Raw genomic sequence first — 22,595 nt, 5'->3', positions numbered from 1 at the left:
AATGTAATGGTCTAAAGTGCTGACCCGCAACTGGAATCGATGATATTAGATTCCATGGTCACTTTAAGGTAAGTTTCAGTTCTTTGTAAAATCTGCATTCTGTCCGCGAAATTTAAAACAAAATCGTTACGGAAGTTAATTGATTTTAGCCACAGGCTATGATATCGTATGGAAGAAGATCCATGCATTTCTTCGCGAGAAGTGGTTTGTTTTCTTTTTATATAGGAAAAAAACTTTTCTTAAAAATTCCTAGCAATCTACTCGGAACGCTTATGACGGCTGAAAATTTCGTCTTAAAATGTGTAAATAAATGAAGGGACATCAAGATTTGCAGTGGAATATCTTTGTAAACATTTATACTATGCTCATATCAAAACTTTAACTGGATATATATATCACTAAATATTTACAAACCATGTGTCTATTTGAAGTTTTAGAGTTGAAATCGATCTTTAAAATTATAGTTAAGATATTACAAAGGTAAATTTGTAAGCGACATAAAAGAAATCTTTATTGGGCATGTTTTTGTAGTATGACTGTACTATGTTTGCATATTAATTTGACTGATCATGGTCCATGCTAATCTGAGAAGACTTTTTAAAAAATGTCCTCTATATATTTATTCTCATATCTAGTATATATTGTATATTGTATATAGTATATATTGTATAGCCTCATCCTATAGCTACCCCCAAGAAGTTGAATCCATGCTATTTGAGGATGCTACTATACTTCCATATAGATATGATTATCTATGGATCTGCTGAAGATGATTTTGAAAGTTCTCTTCCTATATTTCCATGTACGTTTTTAAATTTCGATCCTTTATTTACGCCGTACCCTACCTCCGTGGGGCCATTATCTGAACAAACTTCAGTCGACACTGATGTACAAAAAAGCTAATAAAAGTTTCATCTTTTCTGGCCATGTGGATCTTGAGAAAATACTACTAATTTTTACATATCTATCCTTGAAAGAGGGCTTGGCTCTTCATTTGAACAAACGTGAATCCCCCTTACCCATGTATATAACTCCCGGTAGTTTGGTCACTACTGAATAAATCCTTACACGGAAAGGGGGTTTCAAAGCGCTTTTCGACGCAATAATAATATTTACACGCCATACTCGCCGAGTGGTTTTATGTTCGAAACATAAATGAAACGTAAAAGGTTATTTGTTTTGCCAAAATAAAGGATTATACCCGTCTTGTAAATAGAGTCAACTACACTGCTGCATTATATTTATATAGAGATAACGCTTCATGAGTCGTGGATATTTACATTCAAATTCTTTCTCTGTCACGAGTTTCTGCAACGCCCTCTTTATCGAAATTAAAGGTGTTAATAAAATTAACTGAAGTTGTTGACGAGATGAGAAAATGCCGAAATGGGTAAAAAATTGTTTCCTACAGGTTAAAAAAAAATTTGAGTAGGACCATTTTAGTAAGTACAAATATTTTTGTTTAAAGATGGCCTAAATAGAAAACGAAAGAAGTCTTGCCCGGTATTTCCTTCCAGTGTGCTGCGAAACAGTCCGCCATTTGTATGAAAAGACTTTAGTTAGGTAACCTACTTAGGGTTACTGTGGTTTCATCAATATTCGTTGAGCACCAATTTTCGGGGATTTCGTTCTTGGGCAGACCCACAAAATTAAATGTTCATTGATTTACGAAATATGTTATTCATTTGTATATTCAATGCTTTTGTCCACGAAATTACGTATCCTCGAAAACGTCTGTTTTACAAAATACACGAAAATTGATGCCAACGAAAATTGATGAAACCACAGTATTTGAAATGTGTGTGCAATATCTACAAACAACATACATGTACAACAAAATTATGATATGTCCGTGTATACATATCGCATAATTAAAGTTATTTAAATGATATTAATTTTTTAAGATTATTGTTAAAATTAATTTGCAAAATAGTACCTTAATTATTACCTTCATCCAAACTTTACAATGTCTATTATATTAAATGATGTACTCTCTTGATTACTTGTTATAATGTCATATTACTGATGCATAAATTTTCTTAAAATACATGAAATATAGCTTATTTAGAACTGTACTAATCTTATATATATAGAATGGATCATATTCCCCGTCTATCAGAGGTCCTCTATGTTGGTCTGTGTCGTAAATTAGGGACACCGAGAGAAATAGCCATCAGAAGGGACGTGTTGGACATGGAGGAAATGATAATGAAACCTTTTTACATCCATGGAGGAGTTATAGAGATGGTGAGTGGTAGTTATAGAGAGGGATTTAGGCTGAGATCATCTGACAGGGATTTCATGACCTGGATTTGTAATTGTAAACTAATAACTGACATCTCTCATTTCCAGATTAACAATACCTTAAAACATCATATAATATTTATGGAAGATTGTGAAACACCACCAGGATTTGTCAGACTACGCCTTCTGACACCAAATTATGCACAATCCAGTATCATAAAGTCATGTCTTGTTGCTTTTAATGGCGGTCTTTATATATCAAGTTCTTTAATGAGGGATACCTTTTTTGATCTCTTTACTAGTAACAGATTTTCTTCTTACAAAAATAAAACAATTCATGGTCCTTGTATAAGTGGCTTTGTAAAATGTATTGAATTCGATCATGTTCTTTGTTTTGCCATAATATGTTGCAATAAATTCTTAAGAAATTTAGTGGAAAGATGCCAAAGATATGCCTGGCCGTCTTTACCTGTGTTGGAAAAAATCATAAGAAATCGATGCCACTGTGTACCTATTGGAAGTAAACTTGATTCGCCTTATAACGAATTGGAATGGAGATTATCGTTTTCTCAAGCCGAACAACAACTAGTTTGTACCATGAATCATACACAATTTCTGTGTTATGGACTTCTGAAAATATTTCTGAAGGAAGTTATGAATAACCGGCAAGAACCAATACTGTGTTCGTATTACATGAAGACCACAATGTTTTGGATAATGCAATTGGGACACGTTCAATGGTACCCAAATAATTTATTGGACTGCTTTTGGAAGTGCTTCAAATACCTGATTCATTTTGTTTATCCTGGAGAGTTTCCCAATTTTTTTATTCCTCAGAACAATATGTTCATAAACAAAGTAGTCGGTGATATACTTGAATCTCTTTTACAGGAGCTTTATCAGTATTATAGAATGGGCGTGTCCTGTTTACCGCTGAGTCCGACTCTCAGATCAATCCTAGAATCAGCCCTTTGTAGCCCCTCATATGTATTATCCTTTACTGAGAATAATACAGATATAGATTTGTGTGGCTACAGGGAGATATTCCATCTCTTGTTTCATACTAGAGAGCTATGCCATTGTTATCTCTACTTGATATCAATTGATAAACTATCGCGATCATTTATCTCACCATACCAATTATTAACATTACAGTTTTGTACTGTTGAGACTCTCGTTCAATTAGCTTTCATAATGGCAAAAAGTACTTCATGTTACACACATAAAAATGTCTACATCTTAAATAGAATGATCTGTAACATGCTGAAACTTGTAGCAAAGTTAGGCCTCGTGTCTTATTCATTATATTTAGCATTGTATTACTATAGAACAGGGAGATATAATGAAGCACTACTTATCACTTTTCTCACTAAGCGAAGACTGTCTCAGTACTTTATCATATATATCAAACCAGCTGTTGACTGGCATAGTTACAATGAAGCTTTAGGTAATCTCTCTTTGTCTAGAAGGATGACAATGACCTGGGTATACAATGTGAGGATATCCGACAATAATCCATGTATTGAAGAATTAATTTCTGAACAAAGTGTAATTCAACAAAATGGATTTCAATTCTTACATATATCACCATTTGTTATGGTAGAAATGTTGTCTGTGTTATCTCACTACAGACTAGGTAATAGATCTCAGTGTTTACAGTCACTGACAGACCTACAGACAATGCTGCTCAATGATGATGGGACGTATGTTCCTTTACCATTAAGAGACATATCCTGGCAGATACTAGGTATCTGTCAGCATGTTGTGGGAGACTTAGACGGGGCTTTGCTGTCTTATCAAGAGTCGCTTAGACAGGAAGCGTACCATGGAATACAAGAAGCTACATATGTTAGAATAGAATGGGTTAAAGGACAATTAGACAGAAACACATAAACAAAGACACATGTTTTCTTTTTAATTTTTTATTATAATGGTCTGAGGATTTTTTAAGTACACTGTAGTAGATCAGTTCACTTAACTAAATAATATTTCAAATTTGCCTAACAGTATTGTTCGAACTTGTACATTTTTTGGTCATTAAAAAGGAAAACATTTTTCTATGTTGCGTTCCATGCTGTACAAATTAGAAAGGTAAAATTGCTCCATATGTTTTTACATTTGTTTAATATATACGTTGAATTTATGTTTGCCTAGCTGAACAAAAACGAACATTACATTATATTGTCAGCATATGCTCCTAAAAATTTATAAATCATTTTTTAAAAATATTTTGTTTGACATGTTTCTCATGATCATTGGATTAATTTGTGTTTAGTTTTACGTTTTTATATATTGAACAAACATGCACATGTATGTTGATTTCATTTTTTTACTTTTATTTATTTCTTTATTATTTCTTTTATTTCTTTGGATTTTACTGTGAACTTTATTGGTTTGACAATCAGTTGACAAATATGAGGAAAATCAAGCATCTGAACCATCTGTGATAGAATGAAACCTTAGATGTATCAAGTTACATAAGACTGGTTGCCCGCGCGTGGCAAAGTGGTTAGAGTGTCTGCTCTAGAGTCGTGGAGTAAGGAGTTGATCCTTATGTTGCAGGTTCGAATCCCACTGTGGGACGTGAATGAGATCGTATAAACCGAGGACCCGTGCCGCAGCAGGTGCTGGAACGAAAAAAAGACCCCTCACTGCTCAATGGCCCTGAGTGCCGAATATAAGTCAAAATTTGTAGCCCTCCACCGGCAAGTGGTGGCGTCTCCATATGAATGAAAAAAAATTTCGAGAGGGACGTTATAAATAACAAACAAACAAACAAACATAAGAGTGACACCCCCTCCAAAACCTTTAACATGCTCACTCATCAAGACAATGTAGGACAGTTTCAGCATCTGAAGGAAGTGTGGTAGTGTGCATCGGAATATGTATAATAAAGCAAATCTGGTTCAACAAGTGCTTGTATATTTTATAGCTGCTCAAAACACTTTAACCTGCTTAAAACATTTAACTTGACATTCTTTAGTTGAAATGCAGTGTTACAACGAACTTTGAAAAAAAAATTCAAAGTGCGTTAAACTTGGGACCAAATTAATGCAATTTGAAACAGAAATATTTCTTTTCAAATTGCGTAATATCGACCATAGTAACACATTTAAAAAATGTGCACGAGTTGCATTGTCAATATTCTTGCAAGTATTAGGTATGATAAATAATTATTTACTCGTTTTGTAGCAAGTTGACTCCTGAATATTATTTATCATGCATAGTTATTTTAGATTTTTTTTTTTTTTTTTTTTTTTTTTTTTTTTTTTTAGAATTTCTTTTAAATAGAAATCCTAGTTCCAGAATGCCAGAGAATTGCACATATATCTCCGTGTGGTTCATATGGGAAATATGGATTTAAAAAAAAAAATCTGGATGTTGATTAGTTAGAATAATCTAACTGTGTCTCGGGACAAGCCCTCACCACAGTGAGAATACGTCCCATATACTTGCAATGTAGCAAATCGGAGTGGATCCACTCCGAAATGATTTTGAAAAATACAAAAGGAGTTGCAATGAAAATAACTACCAAATTAATCATAACAAACCTTTTTGAGATTGTATATGCCTATTAACCTAAAGAATAATCCATATATATATATATATATATATATATACGAAAATTCAACTCACTTTGTCAAAGTATTTTCCTCGCTTCAAATTTAACGCCATGTTGACATTCGGAACTCTCTGGATTGTTCATAGAAAATGCACAGAGTGCGAGTTATCGCCCGTGTTTATTTTGCAACATTGCCAATACACGGAACGAATTCTATCGTTAAACCGGGTCCGTAGGACAATATCATTTTAACGATAGAACGTTCTATCTAGATGTTGATGTGCACATTTTTGCAGTATTAAGGATTAAACATATTCAGGTATCTTTGCAGTTTACACATGTATTTCGAACTGCGACTCTGGTCTAGCAAATCTTATAATGAATTCTTACTCTCCAAATGAGAAGTGATAAGATTTGGTGAAGTAACATTAGTATCTAAGGATGGTTTGGATAAGTCCTGACTGACATTGTCTTAGTGTATGACAAAAAAGCTAAAGTCTAGGACCATAAGGGAGATATATATTTGCAATTACATGTAAATAATGTGGACGTAAGTGTGCCGTTTCTTTATATATTTCGAAGACGTTACTTCCGTCCGAACAGCCTACAGTTCGTATTTTTTTTATTTTGAATATCGAGCAACTTCGCCGTAAATTGACACCACAAACGCTAATCATATAGTCACTATCAGACTTTGGCGTGATGTGTCTTTAGGAGGCGTGCAATCAGACTTTGATGTTAGTGCTTGCAAAAAACTCAGCAGAATTCGGTCTTTGTTGAGACTATCAAACTTCAGAGTATTACAAATTGTGCTTTTTTACGTGAAAGTTTCTACCATTGCACTTGCTCAACACATTAAACATGTATAACATAAATTACATCGATGCCTTTAATGATCTACTGAGAGCTCTACGACAGAAATATTTGCAAGATATGTAATATGTTTGACATGTTTGAACAAAACAAGGATCGGACTTTGGAGTCTTATAAAGATTTTTTTTTTATTACATTGCACTGTTTTCCATAAAAGTGTTTATTTTTTTATATATTTTTCGAAAATAAAAACAGCTATAATATATTACAAACAAATATTGGCATCATTGAAGTAACTAGGTTTTTACTTAGCTCATATCTACTAATATTACTGATGTAAGTTTCATCGTAGGTTCTCCACATGATTTGGCACTAAAGTTACCAAGATATCTATAGTGATATACTCAGCTACCGGTGTCATAGAGTGAGACTTCCGCCATAGTGAGACTTCCCGCCGGAAGTCTGGCAATATAGTGAGTCTTCCCCCTGGGGGGAAATATGGCTGTATAGTGAGACTTCCCCCAATAATGACCATAGTGAGTCTTCCCCCTTCGGTTTTCGGTTTGGATTTTATATACATTGACATAATTAAATATTTATTGTATGCTTTAGGGACCTTTTAACTTTTATAAATTTTATGAAGTATTTTTAGGATTTGTATTTCATTTTGAAATTAAATTTGCGTGATATTAATGAAATTACATCACTATAAAATCAAATAAGATGGATTTGAGTTCTAATACACTTTAAATCAAATTCTGACTGTCATGCATATTTTAGCAAAGGCACCGGATGCATGGATTGGGCTTAACCCCCCCTTTTTTTTTTAAATTTATGACCGGAAAAATTGCATGAAAATGTGTGCATCCCCTGCTCATCACACCCATACATCAATTCATACAATTATTTTTTCATTTTGGTCGTGTTTTAAAAATTATTTATTTAAAGATATTTTATTAAACTGGGTTTGGACGATTGGATGTTTGAATACACGTATAAAAAATACGTAAAATTAAAAAAAAATATATACTGCATTGCAATTGTCACTTATTTGACTAAACTATTTTGTACTAAAGTCGGAGATGGCTAATTGTCAATTTTAGTGTGTAGATCTGTTTTGTCGCAATTTCATTTTTACACTTTATACGTTGAAACACAGAGCGTGCATGTATGCATCAGTCATTACTTGATTGAGATAAGATATTTGAATATGAATTAAAAAAAATAACAAAAATAATTCATTTGTTAACTTCAACACATGTACAAACCAATAAGTTGTTTGTTATTCCACACAAATTGAAAATAAGAATACCATGTTTTAATGCGTGGGGCGAAACATACTGGTAATTTTGAATCAGCATGTGCCATTCAACTTTTTAAATAAGTAACAAAAACTCAAGGATAATCACCATGAAATCTTTTAATTACTTAATTGGACAGCGAGTAGACATAGTCAAAATGCACCCCTGAATCATTGACAAGATATATGCATTCATTTTCACATGGTTCCTTGCTAAACATACTCGCGGCATACTTATTCCAAACAAGAGTATTGTTTTGTCTGCATAAAATGAGAATATCAGTACCTAACAATGCAGCAGTAGACAGAATTTCCGCCTCCGTCGCCCAGGTCCCCACCTGTTTCATACTGCTTTTTTCCAAATACTCATTTCCAAAATGCGATTTTGATAATTTTGTGATTTTTTGTCATCCATGCTACCACGGCTTCCCTGGCTTCCAAATGGTAAGCCTGAGAGCCTGAAATAGCGAGACTAATTGATCTAAAAAACAATTTCCATCCCCCTTCATGAAAAGCCTCATAATCGTATTCGTTAACTCGGATACCCTTTTCTCACAATGCACTTTTTTAATTTTCGCACTTTTGCCCAAAACTTTTATATGTTTTTGTTGCCACTTATGATCAACTGTATTAAATACAAATTGTTCATTCGTTGCTGAAAGAAATACATCATCTACAGCAATGTCTGAATGAATCTTTTGTGCTGGTTCAATATCAGGTATCTCATCAGTGGTTACGCGTCCAGCATCTGTTGGTTCAATATCATGCAGTTCATCGTTGGTTTCTCGTCTAGCATCCGTTGGTTCAATATCGGGAAGCTCATCGGCATCCTCGTTGCCCTTTCTTTGCACACCATTTCCTAAAAAAAAAATTACCTGTCTATCAATGCATTTCCGCTTTTCCAGAGTGAAATGATTATAAATGTTTTGTTTCTAAGATAAGCAGCTGTAAATCGCCACAAATTTATATCCGTATGCATGTATTACAGATTGTAATTTTGTTACAGTTATAAACGGCAAAAATATATGATGAGAGAGAGAGAGAGAGAGAGAGAGAGAGAGAGAGGTGAAGCTCTCGTTTACATGTACTAATGATATGTTTAAATTGATATATTTCAGCAACAAAAAATCATAGTGTCCATCTCGATCTTCAATAATATACCTTGAGAGTTACCATCACTGTGTTCTCTTTCTATGATGACGCGTTTTATTTTTCGTTGGTCAGGTTTTTCTGCATCTTGCTTCTTCCGTTTAACAGCTTTTGAACTCCCGTCATGGTTTTCCTTATTTTCGGTAACTGTTGCTAAATCTCTTGACACATATTTTTTCAGAAGTTTTACTTTATATTTTGTTTTCAGAACTTTCCCATGTTCGTCTTGCAGAGAAACTGTCCCCTTTGAACCGATATCTGATATAAAATATGGTCCTTGCCAGGTAGCCTCCATCTTTGACCCCTTTCTGCCAGCTTTTCTGGAGTTGTACAACAAAACCTTATCATTTTTTGCAAATTGTATTTTGTTGCCTCTCTTTCTTTTGTGCTGAAAGACCTGAATTTCTTGAGCTGTTTTGACATTTTCCATAACTTTTTCGTTTACAGTGTTTCTTATTTGTGATAAATGTTCAAATATTTCATCTGCAGAAGGGATTTTAGTAGGCTCTAATTCTAATGTTGAGTCTTGCCAGTGTTTTCGGCCGTACATGATTTGGAAGGGGCTGAATTTTGTAGATTTTTGAGGTTGAGTTCTATACGAGAAGAGAGCTTCATCAATGCATTCATCCCAATTGCTGTGGTCCTCGTTAGCTGATTTGAACAACATTTTCTGAATTGTTTGATTAAAGCGTTCAACGAGACCGTTTGTCTCGGGATGGTAAGCAGATGAAATACGCTGCTCAAATTTCAATTTTTCGGACAATTCATCCATAACTGAGTTCACGAATTCCCTTCCCTGGTCACTACTAATAACTGAGGGGAATCCTCTATCCAAAAACTTTCTGTATAGAGCCAGTGCAACTTCTGCAGAGGTCTTTGATCGAAGGGGAATTGCTTCCGGCCACTTTGTAAAAAAGTCGACAATTGTCAATATGTAATTGTAATTGGAATTTGAGCGAGGCATTGAAACTAAATCAATACAAATGTGATGCCAGGGGGACACGATTGGTATGGGATGCAGTTCTTGGGTCACTTTCGAAAATTTGCCACACTTTTGGCATGCATGGCAAGAGTTGACATACTCTCGAACATTTTCGTACATGTTGTCCCAAAAGAACAGTTCAGATATGGTCTTATATGTCCTCTCTATTCCCATATGGCCTCTATTATCATGATATGTTTCTAAAATTTCTGTCATTTTTTGTTGCTCCAAAACTACTTCTCTTAATTGTTTTGAATTATTAATCCAAAATAATTTTTCGCTTTTGATAATAAATCTTTTGGATTTAGCCCTGATTCTTCTTTTCTCATTTTTATCTACCTGAAGGGGATATTTTCCCTCACAAAAGATAGTCTTTTATCTTTTCCATTTCCTCCACGTGTATTACTTTAAATATAACAGGATCTAGCGTTTGGTACGTAAAATATAGGTATTTTAATTAAGAAAAAAATTCCCGGATAATTGATTGAATTAAATTAATCGTGTTTATATATCTAACATCTAATGTTTATGCACACTTATTTTAATAAATGTGTATTGTTAAATCAAAATATGAAAACCCTTTTATTCATGAATTATTATTATGAATTAATAAAATGTAAATTGTATTTGAAATACAAAAATCCGCAGTAAATTTCAGACAAAATGTATCAGTATGAGTCAGAAGAAATTTTATTATAAAAAAAAAAAGAACAAACAAAAATACTTCCAGAAAGAGAGACACAGGCATTTATTCAGAATAAACATTTTAATTCTTTCAACATTGAACTACGAAGACAACCAAGGGGAGATCATTTACTTTGAAAGGGAGCTCAAACTCGGTTTTTTCATTTACATGTTGAGAACAAAATCCTGTATGATTATTGCCATAATGAGCATCTTAAAGAAAATGTACGCAAGAGAAATATCTTGCCAACCAATTGGACGACGTTTGTTTCTACGAAACTATGTCAAAATACTTCATATTGAAGGTGATGATACTTTTCAACAAAAAATCCTACGGATAAGGGATTTGCTAATGTCCCTTATTTACCAAATACAAATGGATCTTAACGACATGAACTGTTATTTCCAACAAAGCTTTGGAGGATTTGGTGTGTGTCTATGATAACCCCCAAGACCACGAGCTTGCAGACTTTATTTTGGATCTGACCTTCGAAATTGAAAACAGAATAAAACATGTGAAGCCAGGCGATATTTACATTCCTGGAGCATACTTCCAATTTGTTGGAAGTTTCCGGGCTTCATTTGGATTGATGGGCTTTGGAGATCATCTTGATGACCATCACCAGGCAGCGTCTACTGACTGAACATGAGCATCTTATGAAATAAACATGCAAATGAAATAAAATGTTTGTTAAAAAAATGTTTTTAAAATCAAATTTATTGTCTTTACATAAATATAAGATTTATTATTTTTTTTATTTAAAAATATTCCATATCAAATTAATTATATTTGCGAAATATTCATAGGCTAGATCATCATGACAAGGTCAGGAGCGAGGGAGTATGAACATACCTCCGCGATATTTGGTTCAAAATCCTACTTGTAAAGAGTTACTCCTTCTTAATACTAGTTATCTAATTAATTAACTCGCAATAACACACAGCGGACGAAGAAAATGAAAAAAAGGAATAGACAGAACGAAAAACATGGACTGTATTACGAACGGACAGACAGAATTGAAAAAAAAAATCACGAGAGAAATACATGTACATATATTAGTAGAGAAAGAGAGAGAGGGGGGAGGAGATATTCAATAAAATTATGCAAAATACATATTAAACATGTATATTTTAGTCATTCCTATATTGTATTTTTTTTAATTTTAAATTCCTCAGTTAGGTTAAATAAAATCACGTATATGTTCTGAAATATATGTTTTTAATAAAAATAAATCTAAGCGCCTCTGATCCTGAGTTAAATAATTTATTATTTCAAGAAAATCGGTGAACTATTACTTTTCCAATATTTTTTGTTATCAAAACGGGTTTTATCTGCTTATATTTAATATATAAAGTTGTAATAATTTTAAAGTTTGTTTTATAAAATGCGCGCATACTGGTTTTCGTCAATTGGAGAAAAACGACCACGGCGCTCAAATCACTGACTCTCTCGTGATTTCAGCAAATTGAATCATGATCAGTTACGGACCTTTCATAAAAATCTGAGATTTATGTGCTGTAGTGTCAATTTTTGTCGAACCACTGATCTATGAAGTCTTTAATATTGTAAACGTCCCTGTGGATAAAGTAAATGAAATATTTTCCCATCAATTTTACATTTCAGCATATCTATTAAATGATGCTTAAAATTATCCTTAAAGTAGATTTAAACTTTATGTACATGAAACTTTCGATAAATATAGTTAGGAACTAAGAAAATCATAATTGAGATTTGGAATGCATGTTTTATTTTTCACATTCGAGCACAATTATTTTATTTCTCGCATAGTCTTAAAGTACTATAAATTTTTCTTCTTTTCGCTACATTTTTTATTAAATCGGTTGAACCATATCTAATGTGTAAATAGCTAATGTTTGTACACAAACAGAAAAACAAACAAGCAAAACTATGCTATCAATTTTTTTTTATTCAAATGCTGAAAACAATCAGAACATTTCATATAAGTGACTCGTGAACTAATAAAATTATTCGTTATCAATACATGTAAAGGAAAGGGTATACATATTATATATATTATATCATCTCAATGTACATGCATATGTTATAATGGATATCAAACAGTTAAAACGATATTCAAACTGTTCATGCATATAAAATAAATATATAAATACATGTATATATATGGAAGATAATTGGTCATAAATTAACACTGTTAGAATTTTTTTAAATAATAAAACAATGTTCCGGAAACTATAATAAGAGGGGGAAGTCTCGCTATGAATGGGGGAAGGCTGGCTATAAAGTGAGCCTTCCCCCCGGAAGAACGGTTATATAGTGAAACTTCCGTGGGGGAAGTCTCACTATATAGCCATTCTTCCGGGGGGAAGGCTCACTATATAGCCAGCCTTCCGGGGGGGGGGGGGGGAAGACTCACTATATAGTGAGCCTTCCGGGGGAAGCCTCAATATGGGGGAAGTCTCACTATACGACACCGGTACTTTTTGTACGAGTTTGCGATTCAAGTGTTGACAGTCCTGAAGTAACCGGGTTCTTGAATTACTTAGCTGATATCTACTTGTATTGCTAATGTAAAATTCTTATTTGATTCTCCGCGTTATTTGGCACTGAAATTATATCTGTAGTGATATCTAGAGCGTTTTGATATCACTACTAGAGCGTTTTGTGACATACGAGTCATTTTTGGGGTAAAATATTTACATCTTCCAAGTAGCTGGGTATTTAGAAATCTGATATCTACTGATACTGCTAATAAAAAAATCTTTAAGGGTTCTCAACGTAACATATTACTGACGATTAATCTTTTGTTATCTCTTCTGCTTCTGATACATTCAACAGTGGCTGTCAGCTATCATCCGCAACCGTACTCGGCAATGCTGGTACCGGACATCCATGACTGTACCTGCTCACTAATATCAAAAACGGAATGTCAGAGCAAGATTTTCCGGATTGTTCAACGTATTAAACTGTATGTTGTTAATTAAGTATGGATTGTTTTTTTTAATGAAACATACGAAATGTGTTAATAATTAATCTACTTTATGGAAGGCTGTAATCGCCAAAACGGTAACGATAACTAGCTTATTGAATATATCGCGGAAAATATATGTGTAAGCTTGACTATGCCTAAATCCATTGCATAGATCGCTATTATCTCTAAAAAGTAACATTTACTACAGCGTACATTTTGTATATCTATGACTGTATACCTGTGCCTGATATACAACTTCTGCGACTGTACCTGTGCCGTACATAAACACTACACTGACTCAACCCGCGTTTGATTAACTTAACCCGCGCTTGATTAATAACATCCACAACAAAAAATTCTGTGGATTTTCTCCGATTTAGATTTAGACTGAATTCAATCAAAGCGCAATTAACGCTAATCTTTATATTACCCATGACAGTGATACCGAGACAAACGATGTCAGCAGTGATTAGGGAAGGATCCAAAACTTTTACAGATTTAAATTTAAAGCTTTATTGTTTGTTTGTTTTATTTGAACCAGAGATATTACATCTCATAGGTATACAAAATATGTACATAAATATTTATACATAAGCTTTGCACAGGATAAGTGTAGTATATGCTATACAATATACATTACATGTGGCAATTACATAAACAATGGCATTTAATGTATTATCACTTCTTATTGTACACTATTTAAAACATCATTTCTTAATTGATAAGAAAAATACAGAAATTTACCTAGGTGACATAGTTCTTTAGTATTTGTGGAACTCGGTAACTGTACTAATTTAAAATTTATGTTCAGAGTACAATATGAGCCAGGTCTTTAAATTTTTTTTTTGGGGGGGGGGCAAGATTTCAATACCCTACGTGCTCAATAACAATGATGAATTTAAAATGATACATGCTAGTATAATTATAGAAAATATACGAGTAAACAATAAACAAAGTAAAATAAAAAAGGAAATTAAAATAAATATTGGAATTAATTTGTAATCCTCAATTTTATGTTAGAAAGTATAAGTACGTCACAATATTATTAATTTCACCCATTTCATTGAACACGCAAGAGGTGTCAATGAAAAGCACAGGTTTTTTCCCATAAATATATGTCTTACGATATTAACGGGTGGAATGGGCTGATCCACCCGTTTTCAATGTGTTATATATAAACATCTCAAGTGCACCCCAGGAAGTAGCTCCTATATGCCCTGAAAAAGAATAGTTCCTGACAAAAAAATATATATATATATTTATTTACAAAGTACATAAAATTTGCTAGGCACAGGTATCAAAGTTGTAAAAATAGGCTGGAAGACCCCCCCCCCCAAAAAAAAATTCTCAAAAGAAATAAAAATTATTTTTATATGCATGGAACAATTAACATCTTGACTGGTCGATAACCGTGGTGTGATACCTGGAATATGTAGGGTATGGTATTAAAATAATTACTCATATTAAAGGAAATTAATGCTATAATTATCGATAACATCCGAAGAAAATATTTGTATAAGTAAATATTTCTATTAGATCCACCTCTCTAAGATTCTGCTGTACTGTCCAGACAACTCTAGAAATTTTACACCATGACTGTACCGGTGCCTGATTGACAACATCCATGACTGTACCTGTCCAGTACACACACTTTATTCTACATCCATGACTGTACCAGTGCTTATAAACAACATGCATGACTGTACCTGTGCATTATAAACAACATGCATGACTGTACCTGTCCAGTACACACACTTTATTCTACATCTATGACTGTACCTGTGCCTTTTAAACAACATCCAAGACTGTACTTGTGCAGTATACACATCTTACTCTACATCCATGACTGTACCTGTGCCTTATAAACAACATCCACGACTGTACCTGTCAAGTACACACACTTTATTCTACATCCATGACTGTACCTGTGTCTTATAAACAACATCCACGACTGTACCTGTCCAGTACACACACTTTATTCTACATCCATGACTGTACCTGTGCTTATAAACAACATCCATGACTATACCTGTCCAGTACACACACTTTATTCTACATCCATGACTGTACCTGTGCATTATAAACAACATCCATGACTGTACCTGTCCAGTACACACACTTTATTCCACATCCATGACTGTACCTGTGCCTTATAAACAACATCTAAGACTGTACCTGTGCAGTATACACATCTTACTCTCCATCCATGACTGTACCTGTGCCTTATAAACAACATCCACGACTGTACCTGGTCAGTACACACACTTTATTCTACATCCCTGACTGTACCTGTGCATTATAAACAACATCCACGACTGTACCTGGTCAGTACACACACTTTATTCTACATCCCTGACTGTACCTGTGCCTTATAAACAACATCCAAGACTGTACCTGTGCAGTATACACATCTTTCTCTCCATCCATGACTGTACCTGTGCCTTATAAACAATATCCACGACTGTACCTGGTCAGTACACACACTTTATTCTACATCCCTGACTGTACCTGTGCCTTATAAACAACATCCACGACTGTACCTGTCCAGTACACACACTTTATTCTACATCCATGACTGTACCTGTGCTTATAAACAACATCCACGACTGTACCTGTCCAGTACACACACTTTACTCTACATCCATGACTGTACCTGTGCCTTATAAACAACATCCATGACTGTACCTGTCCAGTACACACACTTTATTCTACATCCCTGACTGTACCTGTGCATTATAAACAACATCCATGACTGTACCTGTCCAGTACACACACTTTATTCTACATCCATGACTGTACCTGTGCCTTATAAACAACATCCAAGACTGTACCTGTGCAGTATACACATCTTACTCTACATCCATGACTGTACCTGTGCCTTATAAACAACATCCACGACTGTACCTGGTCAGTACACACACTTTATTCTACATTCCTGACTGTACCTGTGCCTTATAAACAACATCCACGACTGTACCTGTCCAGTACACACATTTTATTCTACATCCATGACTGTACCTGTGTCTTATAAACAACATCCACGACTGTACCTGTCCAGTACACACACTTTATTCTACATCCATGACTGTACCTGTGCTTATAAACAACATCCATGACTATACCTGTCCAGTACACACACTTTATTCTACATCCATGACTGTACCTGTGCATTATAAACAACATCCATGACTGTACCTGTCCAGTACACACACTTTATTCCACATCCATGACTGTACCTGTGCCTTATAAACAACATCTAAGACTGTACCTGTGCAGTATACACATCTTACTCTCCATCCATGACTGTACCTGTGCCTTATAAACAACATCCACGACTGTACCTGGTCAGTACACACACTTTATTCTACATCCCTGACTGTACCTGTGCCTTATAAACAACATCCACGACTGTACCTGGTCAGTACACACACTTTATTCTACATCCCTGACTGTACCTGTGCCTTATAAACAACATCCAAGACTGTACCTGTGCAGTATACACATCTTACTCTCCATCCATGACTGTACCTGTGCCTTATAAACAATATCCACGACTGTACCTGGTCAGTACACACACTTTATTCTACATCCCTGACTGTACCTGTGCCTTATAAACAACATCCACGACTGTACCTGTCCAGTACACACACTTTATTCTACATCCATGACTGTACCTGTGCTTATAAACAACATCCACGACTGTACCTGTCCAGTACACACACTTTATTCTACATCCATGACTGTACCTGTGCCTTATAAACAACATCCACGACTGTACCTGTCCAGTACACACACTTTATTCTAGATCCCTGACTGTACCTGTGCATTATAAACAACATCCATGACTGTACCTGTCCAGTACACACACTTTATTCTACATCCATGACTGTACCTGTGCCTTATAAACAACATCCAAGACTGTACCTGTGCAGTATACACATCTTACTCTACATCCATGACTGTACCTGTGCCTTATAAACAACATCCACGACTGTACCTGGTCAGTACACACACTTTATTCTACATTCCTGACTGTACCTGTGCCTTATAAACAACATCCATGACTGTACCTGTCCAGTACACACATTTTATTCTACATCCATGACTGTACCTGTGCTTATAAACAACATCCACGACTGTACCTGTCCAGTACACACACTTTATTCTACATTCCTGACTGTACCTGTGCCTTATAAACAACATCCACGACTGTACCTGTACAGTACATACACTTTATTCTACATCCCTTACCGTACCTGTGCCTTATTAACAACATCCACGACTGTACCTGTGCATATATACATACTTTATTCTACATCCCTGACTGTAGCTGTGCCTTAAAAACAACATTCACGACTATATCTGTCCAGTGCACACACTTTATTCTACTTCCATGACTGCATCTTTCCGTTATTAACAACATCCAAGAAAAGTTACTCAAGGCTCTACTAAAAGTTTGTTCTTTTGTCTTTTGTGACCCGAACCCCCGTCCCCCAATGCAACCCCCACTCCGTCAAAAAAATTGAATCATATGCCTGCAAGAAAACTTGGGATTTAGTCTTTTTTTAAGAGGAAATACTCCATCTTTCGATATACTCCATCCTCGCCTTCACAACTTCTGCCAAGTTTTATTATTATTGTAGAAGAGTTTATAAGTAATGGATTAATTATTTTAAAACCAGTGTCAAAAAGTTAACTGCTCATTTAAAACTCTTCTCATAAAGAGGCGGAAGGGTTAGACAATTTTATAAATTGAAATCGGGCTTTAAACATAACAAGTGATCCAGATTTTCAAATACTCATGGAAATGGATAAATAACCATCAAATCTCTCCGTATGTTTAACTTATGTAAAAGTCAACTGACATATTAGATTCATTGGCAATAAAATGACTATTTTTGCTGCTTTTAGTCTGTAAACATATGTTCTACACCCTCATCCACCCACCCCCCTCCCCAACAACCCACTCCCCTGAAACAAGAAACAATTGGTATAAATTTGAATTTGTGAAATAACAATTCATAATACTTTAAAAGAAATTGTTGTTTCTGTGAGGGGGGTGGGGGTTAAAATATTTTCCGTTGATTTCTATAGAGATGAAGTTTTACCAAAATTATAGACTTATCTCTCTTTGTTTTCCCAAGTAAGTTATGTTTTTTGATAAAATTCACATAAATATTCGGTATATAAATATGAAAAAATCATTCCAGTATGTCAACTTTCTAAATTAACTCTGCGATAGGTGGCAGAATTTTATTATCATTCTCGCTATCATATGGTTTATTCAAGCATGCGTATTAAAGCTATTGAGACAAGCTTTCTGCATTAACAATACTAGTCCACTACCGGCAAGTGTAATCTGGTTCCCATTAAAAATTGAAAATGCTGTAATTCTGTCAAAAAATCATTGAAGCGGAACTTATTGCAAACTTGATCTGTGACTCATCAAGATACACTCACATACCAAATATCAACTCAATATCTGCAAACGTTTGGGAAAAAAGTGTGGAAAACCCTTAAAAATTAAAAAGATTGTAATTCCCTCAAAAATCAATGAAGCAGAACGAAATTAAAAACTTGATCTGTAACTCATCAATACACACTAACATACCAAAATCAGCTTAATATTTGCAAGCGTTTAGAAAAAAGTGCGGAAAACCAAGTGGGACAGAGTGACAGAGGGACAGCTAGGCGGACAGTTTGACAGCAGACGGACGGACAGACTCAAAGGAAACCTATCGTCATCTCCGGTTTCAATTTATTTTATTAGTCCCCTACCGGTGAAACCGGAGGGGACTATAGGTTTTCTCTGAGTCTGTCCGTCCGTCTGTCGGTCTGTCTGTCTGTCCCACTTGGTTTTCCGCACTTTTTTTCTAAACGCTTGCAGATATTGATGAGCTGATTTTTGGCATGTGAGTGTATCTTGATGAGTTACAGATCAAGTTTGCATTTCGTTCCGCTTCAGTGCTTTTTGACGGAATTAGGACCTTTTCATTTTTTCAGGATTTTCCGCATTTTTTTCTAAACGTTTGCAGATATTGAGCTGATTTTTGGTATGTGATTTTACCTTGATGAGTTATAGATGAAGTTTGCATTTCGTTTCGCTTCATTGATTTTTGTCGGAATTATGGTATTTTCAATTTTTAACGGGAACCAGATTACACTTGCCGGTAGGGGACTAGTATTGCTAATACAATACTCTCAGAATGCTTGTTCTTGTTGAAAGGGCAGATTACTCTATTTGCATAAATGTACCACAAAATTAGAACTCTTTAGTGTGCAGTGTATAGAGGGCTCTTAAGCACATGAAAAAAATCCAACTTTTTCCTCATTTTCCCCTCCTATTTATGTCATGTTTCATCATTGGGTTATTATACACCCGCTCCGAAGGAGAGCGGGGTATACTGTTTTACCCTTGTGTGTCTATCTGTCTGTCCGTCTGTCTGTCTGTCTGTCTGTGTGTCTGTCTGTCTGCCTGTCCGTAACAAAATTATCGTCACAGTTTTCTCAGCAACTACTCATCGCAGATGCTTGAAATTTTAGCACACTCTCTGTTTAGGCATGCCATATTGTGGGATTCATTTTTGTACGAATCTGATGTCAACTTCTTGTTCATTCTTGTGTCTGTCCATAACTGAACTTGTGTACATTCACGTCAAAGCGGGGGTATTACTAGTGAACATTGGCTCACAGACTTCTTGTTTTTTTTTTAATTCTTTTGGATGCCATTTAAACATTGAATTGTGATGTGTAGATACATGTAGTATTACATGTACTGCAATAATTATTTTCCATAGGTCTTTCTTTGTTAACACGATAAAATGCACTATTCCATCCTAAAATGTTTTCAACTATGAAAACATTTTTACACTTTCTTCTGTGCCAACCCCAAAGTTGCGGGGTATTATTATCATAGTTTACAACTGATTATACGTCAAACGTATACGACAAACGTTTATTAAAATTAATTAAAATTAATAATAGTAATTGGCTATATGTTGACTTATAGCTTTGAGTTTTCCACCTGTACAATGATTAATTGTGTCTCAAACTTGATTCTAATTGATTTTCATGGTCAAATTTTAAGAGTCAAGTACACACTTAAAGATCAAAATTTGTGAGTGAAATAAAATTGTTTAAATATTGTTGTTTTTTATGGTACGATGGTCCAAATAGCGTATACAATACGTACATCTTCAACCCTGAGAAGTTTATTGTGTGTAAATCTTGATTATAAGGCATAGGTACAGTCATAGATGTAGTGTGTGTCATACGCAGGTACAGTTGTGGATGTTGTTTATAAGGCACAGGTACAGTCATGGATGTAGAATAAAGTGTGTGTACTGCACAGGTACAGTCGTGGATGTTGTTTATAAGGCACAGGTACAGTCATGGATGTAGAATAAAGTGTGTGTACTGGACAGGTACAGTCATGGATGTTGTTTATAAGGCACAGGTACAGTCAGGGATGTAGAATAAAGTGTGTGTACTGCACAGGTACAGTCGTGGATGTTGTTTATAAGGCACAGGTACAGTCAGGGATGTAGAATAAAGTATGTATATATGCACAAGTACAGTCGTGGATGTTGTTTATAAGGCACAGGTACAGTCATGGATGTAGAATGAAGTGTGTGTACTGGACAGGTACAGTCGTGGATGTTGTTTATAAGGCACAGATACAGTCTTGGATGTAGAATGAAGTGTGTGTACTGGACAGGTACAGTCGTGGATGTTGTTTATAAGGCACAGGTACAGTCTTGGATGTAGAATAAAGTGTGTGTACTGGACAGGTACAGTCGTGGATGTTGTTTATAGGGCACAGGTACAGTCATGGATGTAGAATAAAGTGTGTGTACTGCACAGGTACAGTTGTGAATGTTGTTTATAAGGCACAGGTACAGTCATGGATGTAGAATAAAGTGTGTGTACTGCACAGGTACAGTCGTGGATGTTGTTTATAAGGCACAGGTGCAGTCAGGGATGTAGAATAAAGTGTGTATACTGCACAGGTACAGTCGTGGATGTTGTTTATAAGGCACAGGTACAGTCATGGATGTAGAGAAAGATGTGTATACTGCACAGGTACAGTCGTGGATGTTGTTTATAAGGCACAAAAACAGTCATGGATGTAGAATAAAGTGCGTGTACTGGACAAGTACAGTCGTGGATGTTGTTCATAAGGCACAGGTACGGTTATGGATGTAGAATAAAGTGTGTGTACTGGACAGGTACAGTCGTGGATGTTGTTTATAAGGCACAGATACAGTCATGGATGTAGAATAAAGTATGTATATATGCATAGGTACAGTTGTGGATGTTGTTTATAAGGCACAGGTACAGTCATGGATGTAGAATAAAGTGTGTGTACTGGACAGGTACAGTCGTGGATGTTGTTTATAAGGCACAGGTACAGTCATGGTGTAAAATTTCTAGAGTTGTCAGGACAGGTACAGTTGTGGATGTTGCATCCCAAGAAATTCCTTACGATTTTCTTTAAGCTGAACACAATAAAGGTGCTATTAGCGCTATTCACCGATATTCCCTATATATTGATTCCAGACAATTGATTGCAGAATCTTAGAGAGGCGGATCTAATAAGAATATTTACTTATACAAATATTTTCTTCGGATGTTATCGATAATTTTAGCATTAATTTCCTTTAATATGAGCAATTATTTTAATACCATACCCTGCATATTTCAGGTATCACACCACGGTTATCGACCAGTCAAGATGTTAATTGTTCCATGCATATAAAATTAATTTTTATTTCTTTTGAGATTTTTTTTTTTGGGGGGGGGGGGGTTCTTCCAGCCTATTTTTACAACTTTGATACCTGTGCCTAGTAAATTTTATGTACTTTGTAAATAAATAAAGGATTTTTGTCAGGAACTATTCTTTTTCAGGGC

At 35.0% G+C, this 22,595-nt stretch overlaps 1 protein-coding gene across 1 annotated transcript; it reads left to right on the top strand.

Moving 5' to 3' along the window:
- Window positions 1-2,094: 2,094 nt before the first annotated feature.
- LOC133188283 (uncharacterized) lies at window positions 2,095-4,137 on the top strand. The gene is made up of 4 exons (XM_061323656.1): window positions 2,095-2,247; window positions 2,353-2,465; window positions 2,670-3,299; window positions 3,876-4,137. Exons 1-4 carry the CDS (start codon window positions 2,095-2,097, stop codon window positions 4,135-4,137), a joined length of 1,158 nt encoding a protein of 385 aa, XP_061179640.1.
- Window positions 4,138-22,595: the final 18,458 nt, after the last annotated feature.

The sequence above is a fragment of the Saccostrea echinata genome, unplaced genomic scaffold (genome assembly GCF_033153115.1).
Source record: "Saccostrea echinata isolate AGI-Se365-2 ecotype Australia unplaced genomic scaffold, CSIRO_AGI_Sech_v1 ptg000016l, whole genome shotgun sequence".
NCBI lineage: Eukaryota > Metazoa > Mollusca > Bivalvia > Ostreida > Ostreidae > Saccostrea > Saccostrea echinata.
Note: the sequence above shows the minus strand (reverse complement) of the source record. Positions and strands in the feature narration are given on the sequence as shown.

Coding starts and splice junctions, on each gene's coding strand:
- LOC133188283 (XM_061323656.1), top strand. CDS start 2,095: ATGGATCATATTCCCCGTCTATCAGAGGTCCTCTATGTTGGTCTGTGT. Junction 2,248..2,352: donor ATGGAGGAGTTATAGAGATG/GTGAGTGGTAGT, acceptor TCTCATTTCCAG/ATTAACAATACCTTAAAACA. Junction 2,466..2,669: donor GCACAATCCAGTATCATAAA/GTCATGTCTTGT, acceptor TAAATTCTTAAG/AAATTTAGTGGAAAGATGCC.